At 43.0% G+C, this 18,049-nt stretch overlaps 1 protein-coding gene across 2 annotated transcripts; it reads right to left on the bottom strand.

Moving 5' to 3' along the window:
• Window positions 1–2,665: 2,665 nt before the first annotated feature.
• Window positions 2,666–16,797, bottom strand: cetn3 (centrin 3). Of its 2 annotated transcripts, none has more exons than XM_078397041.1 (5): window positions 16,139–16,355; window positions 12,433–12,568; window positions 11,155–11,269; window positions 8,166–8,357; window positions 2,666–2,998 (listed from the first exon to the last, which is right to left on the bottom strand). In XM_078397041.1, the coding sequence occupies exons 1-5, from the start codon at window positions 16,171–16,173 to the stop codon at window positions 2,955–2,957; spliced, it is 522 nt and encodes a 173-aa protein (XP_078253167.1). In that variant the 5' UTR covers window positions 16,174–16,355; the 3' UTR covers window positions 2,666–2,954. The 2 variants fall into 2 exon arrangements, with proteins under 2 accessions (XP_078253167.1, XP_078253168.1); XM_078397042.1 differs by lacking the exon at window positions 16,139–16,355 and adding an exon at window positions 16,718–16,797 and having other exon boundaries at window positions 2,667–2,998.
• Window positions 16,798–18,049: the final 1,252 nt, after the last annotated feature.

Below are 18,049 nucleotides of genomic sequence, written 5' to 3'. Positions count from 1 at the left end.
GCTACCCAGTCTTGCCTTGCAGAGATACTTGACTAAAGAAAGCATGGCTAAAAAAGTGATAATTGGCTACACTGTGTACGTGGCTAGTTGCAAGAATATGATAATTGCTTAAACTGTGTACGTGGCTAGTGGCACGAACACTGGACTGTGTACTGCAAAAGGTAAACCCAGACAGCTAACTTGGAGAAAAACAATTCCATATATGGTAAAGTCATCTTTTCGTGGACTCTGCATTGTCACCTTCATTGATAAAACAAGCTGTATTCTGCTGATTCTTTGAGTGGGTGCTCGGGGCTGCCAAGTGTAGCGACATACTTGCTGCGGTCCTGCCCCCCGCCTTGGTGAAAGTAGTAAAGCTTTTTGTGCTTTAAATCGATTCTTTGCATGGTTGTTTGTTTGTTGCAAGGCCGGAACTTTAACACAACCTCTGGCAAAACTGGAGCATATGGTCTGCTGCAGATGGAATGAAAGCATTGTGATCAACCATGAATTATATCACTACAGTATTGGCAGTCCAATTCCATTGCTCTTCTAACTATATTTCCTACTCTGGGGTACTTAAATTCAATCTCTGACCAAGCATTTAACTCAATCTCCTTCAATTCTACTTATTAAACTCATTTCTTGTTCATACTCCGAAGAAGTGCCCAAAAATGTTTTGTGATGTTAAAGGTGCTGTTTAAATGTAAACCTGCTTCGTGACTAGAGGTCTACTTGAAATTAGTGCAAACTTTTAAGTCCAACAGAATATTGATCATAATTTTAGTCTGAGTGTGTATGAAAGACATATTTGCCCGAGGGGCAAGCATCAAAAATTCATGAGACCGATTCCTGAGAACAGGACATATCTCGTGAAAAGAGATTGCCTACATTGCCTGAAGAATTGGAAGTAGTTTCACTGTCATTTTCAAAGTAGAGCTTAAGCTATTTTTACCAGTCATAAAGTCCAGAATAGAAGTTATAGACTCACAATAAAAAATAACTACATATAACGGAGATAAGGAGGAATTTCATAACTCGTAATCACACTTATATAAAGATGGCACAGAAAGCCATTTATCCTCTAGTACATGCCAACTGCATGCAAAATCAGTCCAGCTAGACCCACTTCCCTCTTACAGCCCTGCAGAATTTCCATTCACACGCTGATCAGTTCACTTTCAAGGATGCCCTCAAAAGATGCATTCTCAACAGCTTAGTGACATGGTGTCAAGTCAATCATCTTTTAATGTCAGCAAGACAGAGGAGCTAATTTCTGACATCAAGAAACAAAGTCCATAAGGATTACTTCATGTCGGAAGGAAGATCCAGACTGTCACCATTGATGTCCCTCAAAATAGAAGGAAGCAAGCAGAATGTATGATTGGATTGAATATTTCAGACCTATACTTACAAAGTACCAAGTCAGTGGGCAAAATACTAAATGCACATGACACGCCTATTAGGTATGCAGTATATTATAGAACTGAGCACGGCTCTTGGCTTATTTTGAGTTTAAATCCTTAAGTGTGAGAAAGTACATTGATTACCACATCCCAGTGATTATTGCTTAAATGCTGGACAGGTGTTGAGAACTTGAGAATTGCTTGGCATGAATATGGCCCAGCTGTTGCTACCAAGCAGTATTGTATAGCTTCAATTTCTGTAGGAAAAAATAAAACTGAATGCAATGTGGTTATTACCATATCAGCACTTAAACCTTGCTGATGGAGAAAACACTATTTTGTGAAACAGCTGGGTGGTCTGGCCATTGATTCATGTTCTTTGGGCAAATGTCATGGGGCAGAGATGACAACTTTTTTTTTTAGTTGATGCGAAGTGAGTGACTGGAGTTTATCTTCATTTTTATGAGGGCTTTTTAATGCCACATAGTCAAAGGCTGTATTCCTGTTAAAGGCCTCTCCTACAGTACCCTAACATCAAGAATTGAATTTAGATCTTATTCACGTTTGAACCAACACTTATGGTCTACAACTAAATGGTCCAGATAAAAATATAAATTGGCAAGTAAATATCACTTGATAGTGACTCACAATAGCTTACATTAGTTTTCTAATGATGACAATTCAGAGGGTCACAGTGGATCATTCTCTTGGTTGTTACACCAAAAGACCACAGATTATTGAGCATTTTCTTTTGCACTCAAATGCAGCTATTGGCATCTGAGTGGCATCTGAATTACTTAGTTGTTCACCGTCATCCATTACTTGGCGCAGGACTGCTAAATAGTCATCAGATAGATTATTTGTTCAATAGAAATTCCCTTCCATTGTTCAGGTTGGACCATGTTATTTCACACAATCATGCAAACTTTGTAACTTCATAGAATTCAGCAAAATCTGCTTGTCTGACAAAAAATGGTTGAATGTCCTTGTATATTTGCACGAATACTGAAGATTAATTGAAGTGGTCTCAGTTTGGCTCTTGGTGGGCAATAATCTGATAACTTAATTCTTCAAATGAAAAAAGTTAATTGATGGATTTGATGTTTGCAATTTTGGACACATTATGCTTCCAAATCGATTTCAACAAAGACAATATTGGGCACACAACAAAATGCTCCATTTCACCAACACCCCTCATTTTCCAAGCATAAAATTTAAAATGAAATAAAACTTTGGCATATGAATTATAATTTTTATTAAGACTACTTACAAAAGTGTATAGAAATATTAATAGGAATGTAACTAGTTATACTATTACCAATATGTGACAGAAAAATTACTTTATTTGACCTAAATAATTTATAAATACAAACTTCTAACAAATATACAAGACAATCCAGAATTTTCATTCTGAAGAGATCCAATAAAACAGCATTTGGTTTTATGTTCAAGATACTGAATGTGCTTTTTCCTCCATTATGCAATACTTGGACAGGAATTAAAATACTAGGACATCATGTAGTTGTTCAATGTTCCGCAATTGTTCAATGTTTCGCTGTTTCATAAAAGTTAGATGTCTCCAGTCATAATAGCAATGAATTCTTCCTGGTTAACTAAAAACAAAATATTGTATGTCTGAATAATATTGCAACAAAACCTATTTAAATTAGAAAGTAATATTTTAAACCCTAATCAGTCAGTCCACACCTGCATGCGTACGTTCATAAATCGGTATATTTGGTTCAATTTGAATTTTCTTGATGTCACATATCTGCCATATAATATGGATCAAACTTTGGTGGACAGACCACAAAGATTTGCCTACCCCTGTCTTGTTTTAAGAGATTTCTTTAATATAAACATTCAAATTACATGCCATAGCCTATATCCAAAGATGCAGAAGATCTGTAAATCATGGTACATACAAGATCTCTTAAGATTTTATATAGCCTCTAAAAATTGTAAAAAAAGCCATGATCAGTCTAGATGTAACACACATCAAGAAAATGCAAAACAACAGATGATAATTAGTTAATTTATCATCTACCAAGACAATAACAATAAAAAATTGAAAGCATCTGTTAAATGTTTAAAAACTAAAATTGAGTGACATTTACAGCAACAGAAAGGATGCAATATGGAAACTGCCAAACCAAAAGATAACTGGACCATCTGACATGATGGTCCCTAAATTATAACAAGCGTATCATAGGATTGAAGATTGCCATAAGGCATTAACGAGAAAGATATGTTCGTTAATGTTTTCCAATGATTATCAATTGGCAAAAGCATTTGGGGACTCCCCCAACATTGGGAACATTTTCCCTGCAGGCCAGTCCTTTTATAATTTAATATGTTTCTGTAAGATCCCCTCTCATCCTTCTAAATTCCAGTGAATACAAGCCCAGTCTTTCCAATCTTTCCTCATATGACAGTCCCGCCATCCCGGGGATTAACCTCATCAACCTATGCTGCACTATCTCAATTGCAAGGATGTTCTTCTCAAATTAGGAGACCAAAACTGCACACAATACTCCAGATGTGATCTCACCAGGGCCCTGAACAACTGCAGAAGGACCTCATTGCTCCTATATTCAACTCCTCTCGTTATGAAGGCCAACATGCCATCAGCTTTCTTCACTGCCTGCTGTACCTGCGTGCCAACTTTCAGTGACAGGTGTACAAGGACACCCAGGTCTCGTTGCACTTCCCTTTTTCCTAATCTGACACCATTGAGATAATAATCTGCCTCCTTGTTCTTGCTGCCAAAGTGGTAACTGCACATTTATCTACATTAGACTGCCTCTGCCATGTATCTGCCCACTCACTCAACCTGTCCAAGTCACCCTGCAACCTCCTAGCATCCTCTTCGCAGTTCACACTGCCACCCAGCTTTGCGTCATCTCCAAATTTGCTAGTGTTACTTTTAATCCCATCATCTAAATCATTTATATATTGTAAATAGTTGCTATATATTGTAAATAGTTGAGGAAAAACTTTTTTAGTCAGAGAGTTGTGAAGCTGTGGAATTCTCTGCCTCAGAGGGCAGTGGAGGCCAATTCTCTGAATACATTCAAGAGAGAGCTAGATAGTGCTCTTAAGGGGGTATGGGGAGAAAGCAGGAACGGGGTACTGATTGAGAATGATCAGCCATGATCACATTGAATAGCGGTGCTGGCTCGAAGGGCCGAATGGCCTACTCCTGCACCTATTGTCTATTGTCAATTGTCTATTGCCCCAGCACCAAGCCTTGCAGCACTCCACACGACACTGCCTGCCATTCTGACAGGGACTCATTTATTCCTACTCTGTTTCCTGTCTGCCAACCAATTCTCTATCCATGTCAATACCCTACCCCCAATACGATGTGCTCTAATTTTGCCCACTGATCGTCTGTGTGGGCCCTTATCGAAGGCTTTCTGAAAGTCCAGATACACTACACCCACTGGCTCTCCTTCATCCATTTTACTTGTCACATCCTCAAAAAATTCCAGATTAGTCAAACAGGATTTCCCCTTCATGAATCCATGCTGACTTGGACTAATCCTTTTACTGCTATCCAAATGTGCCACTATTACTTCTTTAATAATTGACTCCAGCATTGACTCCAGCATCTTCCCCGCCACCGCCACCGATGTCAGGCTAACTGGTCTATAATTCCCCATTTTCTCTCTCGCTCCTTTCTTGAAAAGTGGGATAACATTAGCTATCCTGATCCTGAATCTATAGAACATTTGAAAATGTCCTCACCAATGCGTCCACGATTTCTAGAGCCACCGCCTTGAGTACCCTGGGATGCAGACCATCAGGCCCTAGGGATTTATCAGCCTTCAGTCCCATCAGTCTACCCAATACTATTTCTCACCTAATGCAAATTTATTTCAGTTCATCCGTCTCCCTAGATCCTCTGTCCTCTAGTACAACTGGGAGATTGGTTCTGTCTTCATGAAGGAAGACACAAACAAAGTACCTGTTCAACTCTTCTGCCATTTTCTTGTTCCCCATAATAATTCCACCTGTTCCTGCCTTCAAGGGACCCACATTTGTCTTTATTAATCTTTTCCTCTTAACATACCTAAAGAAGCTTTTTATATTCTTTATATTCTTGGCCAGCTCACCCTCGTTCTTTATCTTTTCAGCCCGTATTGCCCTTTTTGTTACCTTCTGTTGTCCTTTAAAAGTTTCCCAATCCTCTGGCTTCCCGCTACTCTTTGCTATGTTAGACACCTTTTCTTTTAGTTTTATATCATTCCCTTAATTCCCTTGTCAGCCATGATTGCCTCTTACTCCCTTTAAAATCTTTCTTCCTCTTTGGAATGAAATGATCCTGCATCCTCTGGGTTATGCCCAGACATTCCTGCCATTGGTGTTCCACTGTCATTCCTCCTGGGATCCTTTTCCAGTCGACCTTGGCCAGCTCCTCTCTCACGCCTTCATTGTCCCCTTTGTTCAACTGCAACACTGACACTTCTGATTTAACCTTCTCCCTCTCAAATTGCAGATTAAAACTTATCATATTATGGTCATTACTTCCAATTTAGACAACACTAAATCCAGATAGGCTCTGATAGGCTCCAGTACAAGCTGCTCCAAGAATCCATCTCGGAGGCACTCTACAAACTTCCTTTCTTGGGATCCAGAACAAACCTGATTTTCCCAGTCTACCTGCATATTGAAATCTCCTATAACCAGTGGCATTGCCTTTGTCACATGCCAATTTTAACTCCTGCTGCAACTTGCACCCTATAACCAGGCTACTGTTTGGGGGCCTGTAGATAACTCCCATTAGTGTCTTCTTAACTTTACAATTCCTCAATTCTATCCACAGCGACTCTACATCGTCAGTCCCTATGTCACCCCTCGCAAGGGACTGAATTTCATCCCTCACCGACAGAGCTACCCCACCTCCTCTGCCCACCTGCTTGTCTTTTCTATAGGACATATAACCCTGAATATTCAGTTCCCAGTCCCAATCCTCCTGCAGCCATGTCTCTGTAATCCCCACAATGGGGATTACCCAATCTCTAAGCCTCAAGCTCATCCACTTTACTTTTTATACTTTGTGCATTCATATATAATACTTTTAATCCATTACTCACCTCACCTTTCACATTGATTCCTATTTCACTTGGCCATCCTCTCCTATCCCTTCATGAGCTTTCTGCCCCGTTAATTCTGGTGTCTTTCTTAACTTTTCCTATACTCTCTTTCCCTTTAACTACATCCTTGTATTTCCAATTTGTCTCCTCCCCCCCCCCCCCCCCAACTATTTAGTTATTTCGTTTAAACCCACCCGTGTAGCAGTGGCAAACCTGCCTGCCAGAATGCTGGTCCCCTGCCTGTTAAGGTGCAACCCGTCCCTTTTGTACAATTCACCCTTCTAAATCCCTGCCCCCTGCACCAGCTCCTCAGCTACATATTCAGATCCCCTATCTCCTTGTTCCTGCCCTCACCAGCATGAGGAACTGGAAGCAAACCGGAGATAACCACCCTTGAGGTCCTGCTTTTCAGCCTTCTTCCGAGTTCTCTAAAGTCACACTGCAGAATCTCTTTCCTCTTCTTCCTGGCGTCGTTTGTGCCGACATGCACTACCACTTCCGGCTCACCTTCACCCTTGAGGGTGCCCTGCAATCGGTCCATAACGTCCTGGACCCTGGCACCAGGGAGGCAACGCACCATCCTTGAATCCCACCTGTTGTCGCCGAAACCCCTGTCTATACCTCTCATTATGGAGTCCCCTACGGCTCTGCCTGACGTCTGTCTCTTCGGCTTTGCTTCAGCACCACGGTTAGACTCGCAGACCTGTCCGTCGCTCAGATTGGCAGTGTCTTCTGTCCCGACAGCTTCCAAGATGGTGAACCTGTTTTCAAGTGGTACATTCCCCGGGGTCTCCTGTACTCCAAGCTTCCTTCCCTTCCTCATCGTCACTCACCTTCTCTCTTCCGGTATCTTCGGTGTAAAGATTTCGCTGTGAGTCCTGTCCAGGAAACTCTCGTTTTCCCGGATGATCCTGAGGTCATCCAGTCGCCTCTCCAGTGCCCCAACACAGTCCATTGGGAGCTGAACCTGGACACACTTTCCACAGTTGTCGCAGCTAGAGGCACCAGCAGTGTCCCTGACCTCCCACATCCTACAAGCATCACACTGAATCAGCTCATTTCTTCACTGCGTCTCACCCTCTCCAACTTTTGGCGTAGGCTCCACCCTCAGCCTCCTCGCCAAAGACTCGCACTTTTCTCACAAGGTACTTCCCTTGACAAGGCCTCTCCCCTTCTCAGCCAATTCCCCCACTCAATCCTTCACCTGCCGCTCCTCTGTCGACCTTGAAGGAATAAGTTGCAGGCTGGCCCCGACCAGTTTTTAAATCCTATCAATTCCTCTCTCCCAGATTTGCCACACCTACACACTCGAGGCAATTTAGTTGCCAATTAACCAACAAATTCACACATCGAGAACTCAAATTGTTGGAGCTATAGAACAACTCTACTAGTTACAACACTGCGCCACCCTAGTGGCAACAAAAAGGTAATCTAAAGGTGTCGATTTGGTTAAAAATGAATCAGATTATATTCAAACTCACTAATATTCTTCTTGAGCAGTCCCTCGGAGTCAGAGGACTTAATCTTTCAATATAAAGTAATTAACAAGACAATGCAAGGTTTGCATTTTGCACAATGTCAGATCGAACAAAAGATTAACAGAATCAGTCCCTTGCTCAGTTGGTGTTATCCACAACCAATTTCTTTCTAATTACTGAAAATGATTTAAAATTTCACTTACTCTCTCCATCTCCATCTTTATCAAATTCATCAATCATTGCACGTAGCTCTTCATCAGTCATGTTTTCACCAAGCTCTCTTGCAACCCGGCGCAAATTACGAAGATTGATTTTACCAGAGTCATCATCATCAAATAGTTTAAATGCTTTTAGCATTTCGTCCCTTGGATCTCTATCCAAAATCCAATCAGTCACTAACCCGAAAAATAGGAAAATATAGTATATTAAATGTAGGCAATTTTCAGAATATTTCCAAATTCCATTATTGAAAAGATAAAAGGAACTTGGCTTCAAAATTTGCAAGTGTGGGGGTTACAAAGTTTAAACATTTGTCAGTATTAATTCCACAAAACCACAGCTCACGATTTAGTGAATTGTAAACTATCAATGAAAAAAGAATGGAATGTGCCATCAATGAGGCTATCGTGGCATTTATTTCAAATAACTTGCTGATCAACACAAACTATGGGTTTCATTGGGATCACTTGGCTGCAGACCTCTGCTTCATCAATAATCTTCTTTCCATAAACTCAAAGTGGGAATGTTCACTGATTATTTTGCAACATTCAATTCTATTCACAATTGTTCAGCAAATGAAGTACTCCATCCCTCTGTTCACAAAGACCCAGATAACTTTAAGGCTGATAAGTGCCAAGTAACCCAACCATAACGTGTTACAGGTATTAATCATATTTTGATATGAATGCAAAATGTTATATTGTCCCCTTGTCTGGATGAGTACAGCCCCATCAACACTGAAGAAGCATGTCACCATCTATATCACAGTGGATACCAAGAACAAAATGAATTACAGCTAATTGCATTTCACCATCCATTTTCTTTGCACTCCATCCACCACCCTCTATTAGCAGCACAACATAATGCATATTCATCTGCAAGATCGGTAGCACTTCGGCTGTTCACACGGCACCTCGCTAACCTCCAACCACTGCACCGAGGACAAGGACGGCAAATGTATAGATTCCTTCTCAAGTTACACAGGTTCCAGTTTGGAAATATATTATCATTTTTTTTCTATTCTGTTTTGTAGTTTAGCACAATCCGCAGGAGTTGCCACTTTCATTTCACTGCACATCTTGTATATGTATGTGACAAATAGACTTGACTTGACTTGTAAGTAGGAACTGCAGATGCTGGTTTAAACCGAAGATAGACACGAAATGCTGGAGTAACTCAGCGGGTCAGGTAGCATCTCTGGAGCCAGGCCTTTCCTTCTCTCCAGAGATGCTGCCTGTCCTGCTGAGTTACTCCAGCATTTTGTATCTATCTTTGGAAATATATCATGTTTGTTTGAAGAAGGGTTCTGACCTAATATGTCACTTATCCATCCCCTCCAGAGTTGCTGCCTGACCCGAGTTACTCTAGCACTTTGTGTTTTGTTTAAGATTCTAGCATCCGTATTTCCTTGTGTCTTCATATTTGTTTGTCATTGGAACTCCTCGCCAAGTGGTACTGTGGGAGTAATTTGACTAGAGGAGTTGCAAAGATTCAAGGTAGCCGCTAATCACTGGCTACTTAAGATGTAAATATATTGGAAGCAGTTCAGGTTTCCTAGACTGATACCAAGAATGGAACCTGTCTATGGGGAAAATTGGACAGTTCATATTACACTCCACCCAAACAAGCAACGAATTGATTGAGGAATCTTGACAGGATGGATGTGGAAAAGGTGTTACTTCAATGCTTCTCCCCACTACACATCATTAAAACTCTTCTCAAATGCAAGTTACAATGGTGTACAATATAGCTGTTCCATATTCTATTTCATTATGGTTAACATTCACAGTATCTAATTACTGGCAAGGTAATGATGAGGCACCCTTATGAAAGACCACAGTCCTTTTCATAATGCACTCTCATGGTTCTGCTAATTAAGGAGCGCTACGATTTTTCATCCCGTTACAATGCAGGACCAGCAATATTTTCCCCAAATTGGGACAGTGTGCGAATCACAGCGAGAATCCAGTGTGCCTACAGTACAGAAGTCATGCTACAGGTTGTTACGGGAATGGGAGGTACAATTTTAAAAAAGTAGCCTGGACAAGTTGCTGTAATGCATTTTGTAAATGGTATACACTGGATCTACCTCGCCACCTTTCCTGAAAGCTAATCTAGATTGCCTAGCACTTGCAGGGGACGGGCTCAATCACCTTCTCTGGCAGTTCTTTCCATTTAACTACAATCCTCAGTGAAAATCTTGCTCCTCAGTTCTCCTTTAAATCTCTCCCCCTTCACCTTAAACCTGCAACCTCTAGTTTTAGATTCTCCTATTCTCAGAAAACGATTTATCTACCCTGTCTGTGTCCATCATAACTTATAAATGAATAGATTTGCCCATCAGTCCTCCTACACTCTAGCAAGAACAAATCAAACCTACATCTCTCCTTACAACAAACATTCCTGGAAACATCCTGGCAAATTTCTTCTGCACCATTCCTATTGCTTCCACGTCCTTCTTGTACCAGACTAAAGTGCCTTCTATACACAGAAATGTAGAGCAGAAACTAGAATAACATGAACGGATAACCACGTTACTGAAAAATAAAATGTCAGTGTGGCTGGATGAAAACAGATGAAAGTGGTTGCAAAAAAAAAAGTGGGCCATAGGGCCTGTTCCTGCGCTGTACTGTTCCATATTCTAAACTGCTGGAGGAATTCAGCGGGTTAGGCAGAACCTGTCAATGCAAGGGATAGTCGATGTTTCTTTTCAGGACATTTTTGTTCTAGATCACAGCATTAGTAGCTTCCTATGTTTGCAGCCAAAATAAATTTGCATGGAGGATAAACAAAAGAATGGACCAATTAGGCCAAACAATATTTTTCTGTGCTATAAACTCCATGTATAAAATGATAAGATCCAAATTTAATTCCATATTTGGAGAAGAAAGTTACCTTCCTAAAGTTTAAACAGGAACTCTACAAATTACAAATTTAAAACATGTCCATATTTTTATACTTAAGCATAATTACCAACTTCACTGAAGTCTTCAAAAGTAATTTTGCCAGTGCTATCCCGATCATAATCTTTCAGTATCTTCAATACATCAGCCTTCTTTACATCAAATCCCAGAGCTCTCATCGCAACCTAACAGTGCAGAAACATTTGTCATATTCTAATAAAAGTAGCTCTAAGAATCACAACTCTAAAACAACAAACCACAATATTTATAACATTTATTCTTAAAATTTCTTAATTTTTCAAAAAGTGCATGATATGCATGATGAATAATATTTTCTCAGAAGTGCAGCTCATTCTCAAATACCAAAAGATTTATTAGTATTCAATCAGAAGGCAACATTTCCACACATTTCTCCATGCACTTAATGGAACCATCTCTTCACATTTGGGAAATTTTAAAGAGCCAGTTTAAATTTTACACTTGGCTGAGATTACTGAACAAGGAAATAAAAATGACGAGTATGATTTGTCCCATTGAAGGAGGCAGCAGGCCATGAGGCTGGAAGGCAGGAGGCTTACTACAGACGAAGTAGCCAAGTTGCTGGCGAGGATTCTGAGGGAAAGCTATGCAGATGCTAAGACTTTCGATGCTTCGACCTACGAAATTTCGACTTTGCGATGGTGCAAACGGCAGCGACCCGTAGCTCACTTCCGGCCATGTGACCAGGTGTATTAAATGCATTTCAACTTACGATATTTTCGGTTTGCGATGGGTTTCTCGGAATGTAACCCTATCGTAAGTTGAGGAGCACCTGTACATGCATTTGGAAAGATAAACCCTTTCATTTCCATTCGTCACCTTTCTTTCCTCAGATTGCAGAATCAGCATCCTTTTGTTCCCCACCTTTCACCTCCCAGACTCTGATGTTATCGCCACCCCTTTCTCTTCCACCTGACTGTCACATGTCAATGAACCCCTCCTCACATATATTCACCTATCACATGCTAGCTCGTGCCCCACTCTTTATACTTCCACTCTCCTCTTTCAGTCCAGATTTTAACTCAAAATGTGGACTGTCCATTTCCCTCCTCGGATGTTGCCCAGCTTGCCAAGTACCTCCTGCTACCTCTCTTTTTGCTCCAAATTGCAGCTTCTAAACTTTCTTGTGCCTCTACACATTCTGTCAATCTAACAAGGCATTTTCCAAGTTTCTATCTCAGATTTTCAGCATCCATCCACATGCATGTCGGCAGATTGCACAATTGACAATCTCATGATTTATACCGATGAAGTGAATAAACAGCTGTGTTACTTTATATATAACAAGATGAAATTTTAAAAATTGCACCTTCAGTTCATGATAATCTATTGCTTTATCCTTATCCGCATCAAACAAGTCAAATGCTTCCTTAATTTCCCGCTTCTGTTCTTCGGTCAGTTCTCGCCGCTTTTTCCTTTTTGACTTATCAAAGTTAAGCTCCGTTCTGAAATACAGGGCAAGATTAATTGCTGCAGTTACATGAGCTTTTTTGGATGTAGCAATCCCTGTCAATCCCATCGATGGTGGGGAGGTCAATATCCATGATGCACCAGGCAATGGCCACTACTTTCTGCAGCTTCCTGCACTCTTGGGCATTCAAGTTACTGAATAGACCACGATGTAACCAATCATTACATTCTCTACCAAAAACTGTACAGGTTTGATAAACTATTTGGCCAAATCTCTTCAAACCTCTGAGAAAGTAGGGGCTTCGATGTGCTTTCTTTGTGTTTGAATCAATGTGCTGGGGCCAGGAATGAAGGAATCAATCTCTACAAAAAATTTCAATCCTTCAGTTATACATGACGATACTACCCAAGCGTCATTACTGATCCAAAGTGATAGATTTTTAAAATCAATAAAAATAGGATGAGGTTGGGGAATCAGCTTCAGTGAGCAACCTCTGTACAAACAAAAAAAAGGATTAACAAAGCAATTCAAGATGACGAAGATGAACATTTGTCATTGATGCCTTTTCCCTACCGCATCACATATTGCTTCATTAGCTGGTCAATAAAATTCTGGGACTCCTGACTTCAGCAGCATTATACCAAACTGTAGCTGTCCATGAAGACAATCAATCAGTATCTTCCGGGTTACATTTGATATCCTTAAATCTTAAAGGACACCTTTAAAACGCCTTTCCTGGCTAAAGACTAATTATAATTGTAATTTTCTGATAAGAGATCAGTCCTTTCACTGACCAGTCTGTTTCCACCACTACACCTGACAGTGCTTTCCAGCAGCTAACCCAAGCAGCATTTTCGTAAACATCCTCTGCACATTCACCAAAGCCTCCACATCCTTCATGTAATGGGCAACCAGAACTGCACACAATACTCCATATGCGCCTTAACGAAATTTTTAGAATATTGTAGTGACTTACTGACTCTTGGCAAGCATACCATATGCCCTTTTGACCGGTATTTACTTACGTCATCACTCTCAGGGATCTGTTGACTTGGACCCCAAGATCCCTCTGTACATCAGTGCTGTTAAGGGTCTTGCCATTAACTCCATACTTTCCCCTTACATTCAACAATTCGAGTACAAAACCTCACATATGCTTTGATTAAACCCCCAATCTGCTATTTCTCCACCCATATCAGTAAAACTCACTAACGAACTCATCAAAATTCTCCTTTTAAAAAAATAAACCAGCAATTGTCGTGTTTGATGCCTACATTTAGTATGTGTGTGCTTGTGTGTACACATATATATATAGTTCAAGTTTTGTGTGTGTGTATATCTCACTAACATCAAGAGGTACCAGTACAGATCCAGTGCAGAGGAGCAGCATGGTGGCGCAGCGGTAGAGTTGCTAACTTACTGCACCCAGAGACCCGGGTTCGTTCCTGACTATGGGTGCTGGCTACACAGGGATTGTACGTTCTCTCTGTGACCAGCATGGGTTTTCGCCAGGTGCTCCAGTTTCCTCCCACACTCCAAAGGCATAAAGGTATGTAGGTTAATTGGCTTTGGTAATGTTGTAAAATATCCCTAGTGTGTGTAGAATAGTGCTTGTGAGCGGGGATCGCTGGTCGAAGCAGATCTGGTGGGCCGAACGGCCTGTTTCTGCACTGTATATCCAAACTAAAGATCCATGCAGAGCTCTGCAACTCCCAGACATCCAGCCAGAAATAACAGTCTTACACTAGTAGCCTGTCTACTAAGTCACTATAGATCCTGTGTATCTTAATCATCTGGATCAACCTAGCATCAGGGACTATCTGCCTTACTAAAATCCATGTAGACAACACACACACTGCCCATCTCTCTTCAATCGCCTGTCATCTCAAAAAACTCAATCAAGTTAGCAAAGCATGACCTGCAGCATACAAAACCATGCTGACTTTCTCTAATTATCCTATTCTCTTCTAAAATGCAAGTAAACTATCCCAAAGAAACCTTTCCAATAGCTTCCCTACCACCGAATAATAGTAGGTTTCATCCACTTCTATGTTACCCTCTACTAAACAATGGAACAATATTGACCATTCACCAGTCCTCCAGGACCCCATCTGTGGCTAGAGCAGTCCCAAGAACCATTTTTCAAGAAACCCAACACCACCACCTTCTTCTGACCAATTGTATATGATAGATAAACTTCTTTATCGGGCTTGTTATTATAAATTAAGTAAAAAGAACAAGCTCTGAGCCCATTGGAGCATCACTAAATAGATTATTTAAGCCAGACACTCAAACTATTACTTTCTGTTTCTTGCCAGAGTCAATTTGTCACTCCCCCTTCAGTCCTACAAGCGTTTTGTTTTTAACCAACCGTCCTGCTTGGTATCCATCTTAACCAACGTGTCTAAAAATATTTGATCACTGTTACACTGCACTTTCTGTAAATTGTAAAGTGTGTAGGAAGGAACTGCTATCGATGCTGGTTTGCACAAAAGATAGACACAAAGTGGTGGAGCAACAGCAGGACAGGCATCTTTAGTTTAGTTTAGAGATACAGCACAGAAACAGGCACTTCGGCCCACCGAGTCCATGCCGACTAACGATCCCCACACGCTAACACTATCCTACATACTAGAGGAAAATTTACAATTATAGCTAAGCCAATTAAACAAAAAAAAACAGCGCGTCTTTGGAGTGTGGAAGGAAACCATAGTACCTGGAGAAAACCCACAGAGTGGGCCGAAGGGCCTGTTTCTGCACTGTATGTCTAAACTAAACTAAAGATGCTGCTTTGCTTCAGCACTTTGCGTCTATCTTTTGTGTAAACCAATTGTCCCTAGTATGAAGGATAGTGTTAGTTGGTGGGGATTGCTGGTGGAATTCATTGCCACAGAAGTCAATGGATCTTTTTAAGGCAGAGATTGATAGATTCTTGATTAGTACAGGGGTCAGGGCTTATAGGGAGAAGGCATGAAAATGGGGTTAGGAGGTTTGGGGAGAGATGGACCAGCCATGATTGAATGGCATAGACGATGCGTCGAATGGCCTAATTCTGCTCCTATCACTTATGAACATCATAAGATCTTAACCCCATTCTCCTGCCTTATCCCCATAACCTCTGACACCTGTACTAATCAAGAATCTATCTATCTCTGCCTTAAATATATCCACTGTGGAGACACATTCAACACCACCATATGAACGTACAAACTCCGGACAGACAAACAACCGTAGTCAGGATCGAACCCGGCTCTCTGGCGCTGTAAGACAGCAACTCTACCACTGTGCCGCCACTACTCAGAGTTACTCCAGCGTTTTGTGCCTATCATAAGGGTACACTGTTAACAAGAAACAGCAGGAAAAGCAGTAGTAAGTGCCTTCCACGATGTTTCAGCGCCACCAACACACTCGCCTCAACGCGCCGACACTCACCTCAACGCGCATCACACTTGCCTCAACGCGCCGACACTCGGCTCAGCACCCGCCGCACTCACATCAACGCCGCACTCACCTCAACACTGACAATCGCTTCAACGCTCACCGCACTCACCTCAACGCCCACCGCCTCACATCAACGCCGCACTCACACCAACGCCGCACTCACCTCAATGCCGACACTCGCCTCAGCGGCCGCAGCATCTTCGGCGGTCACTCGAAGCGAGTGTGACTGTCCTCTGGGAGGACGCCTGTGCGTGACTTAGTTCAACGTGGGAAGACTGGGGCACAGACAGCCACCACACGGTCCTTGACAGATCTGGATCAGGATCCAATGGCATGGAGTCCAAGACAACCGGAGACCCTTTTCTGCCGCAGCCTTCACCCGCCTTCCCAGCCGTTGTGACGCTCCACGAAAGCCAACCATCACCCTCCGCCTGGTCCACCGTTGAGGTCTTGGTTGGATTGCTCTTTGTCAGGGACCTCCCCCTCGACCGGACCGCCATGGGTGACCCTACCGGGAGCATAGCTGCAGACGGCATAACTCTCAGGACCACACACGCTTCTCCACCACGACAAGGCAGGGTGACAATCCACGGAGGAGAACGCCCGCAGCACTCACCTCAACGCCGACACTCGCCTCAACGCCCGCAGCCCCCAGCGCCGACACTCGCCTCAACGCCCGCAGCCCCCAGACTCGCCGCAGCGCCCTCAACAAACCAAGGCGCCAACAACACGCCGCACTCACCTGAGTGCCAGACTCATGGCGACCGCTCGCCTCCGACGTCCGTGAGAGGGGAAGGGGCGGGACGTCGACGCTCATTGGCCGGGACCGGCCGCTGGTCACCAGCCGGCCGGGAGAGACGGTGCTTACTACTGGCCGGTCGGCCTGTCGATCAAACTACGTCAAGGACAAAGCGACCGCGAGCGGCGACAGTTATAACCCGGCGGCCGTTGCGCCTGCGCAAACTCGTCGCCCGGGCAACCGCGGCCCGCGCGCGTCTCAGTGGCGGCTCCGCAGTCCCGGCTGCGGCCACAGAGAGAACGTGGCACTGTCGAGCAGTCGTTGGTTTATCTTTGGTCAGCGCACAGTAGGGGACAGTAACACAGTTAGAGCACAGTAGGGGACCGTAACACAGAGTCAGAGCACAGTAGGGGACAGTAACAGTCAGAGCACAGTAGGGGACCGTAACACAGAGTTAGAGCACAGTAAGGGACCGTAACACAGTTAGAGGCCAGTAGGGGACTGTAACACAGTCACAGCACAGTAGGGGACCTTAACACAGTCAGAGCACAGTAGGGGACCGTAACACAGAGTTAGAGGCCAGTAGCGGACCGTACACAGAGTTAGAGGCCAGTAGGGGACTGTAACACAGAATCAGGCCACAGTAGGGGACCGTAACACAGAGTTAGAGCACAGTAGGGGACCGTAACACAGTTAGAGCACAGTAGGGACCGTAACAGAGTCAAAGCACAGTCGGGGAAGTAACACATAATTAGAGCAGTCGGGCACAGTAACACAGTTAGAGGACAGTAAGGGACCGTAACACAATTAGAGAACAGTAGGGAACCGTAACAATAGTTAGAGCACAGTGGGGGACTGTAGCCCAGAGTTTTAGAACAGGAGGGGACCGTAACACAGTTGGAGCACAGTAGGGGATCATAACTCGGAGTTAGAGCACAGTAGGTGGATATAAGACAGTGTGAGAGCACAGTAGGTGACCGTAACACAGAGTTACAGCACAGTCGGGGAAGTAACACAGAGTTAGAGCACAGAACTCTGACCACTGACCATCAATGGTGCTGCTGTGGAGCAGGTGAGCAGCACCAAATTCCTGGGGGTGAACATCACCGAGGATCTCTCCTGGAGCAACAACACCACGTCCATCGCCAAGAAAGCCCAGCAGCGCCTCTACTTCCTCAGCAAACTGAAGAGAGCGGGAGCGCCCACACCCATAATGTACACTTTTTACCGAGGCGCCATCGAGAGCATCCTCAGCAGCTGCATCACTGTGTGGTTCGGAAGCTGCACAGCCTCCAGCCGTAAGACCCTGCAGCGCATAGTGAACACTGCTGAGAG

This window comes from Rhinoraja longicauda, chromosome 3 (genome assembly GCF_053455715.1).
Source record: "Rhinoraja longicauda isolate Sanriku21f chromosome 3, sRhiLon1.1, whole genome shotgun sequence".
Lineage (NCBI taxonomy): Eukaryota > Metazoa > Chordata > Chondrichthyes > Rajiformes > Arhynchobatidae > Rhinoraja > Rhinoraja longicauda.
Note: the sequence above shows the minus strand (reverse complement) of the source record. Positions and strands in the feature narration are given on the sequence as shown.

Excerpts from the sequence above, each read along its gene's own strand:
- cetn3 (XM_078397041.1), bottom strand. The coding sequence starts at position 16,173 with ATGCTGCGGCCGCTGAGGCGAGTGTCGGCATTGAG. Across the intron at positions 12,569-16,138 it reads AGGCGAGTGTCGGCATTGAG|AACGGAGCTTAACTTTGATA; the intron begins GTGAGTGCGGCG and ends CCTGTATTTCAG. Across the intron at positions 11,270-12,432 it reads TAGATTATCATGAACTGAAG|GTTGCGATGAGAGCTCTGGG; the intron begins GTGCAATTTTTA and ends CTGCACTGTTAG.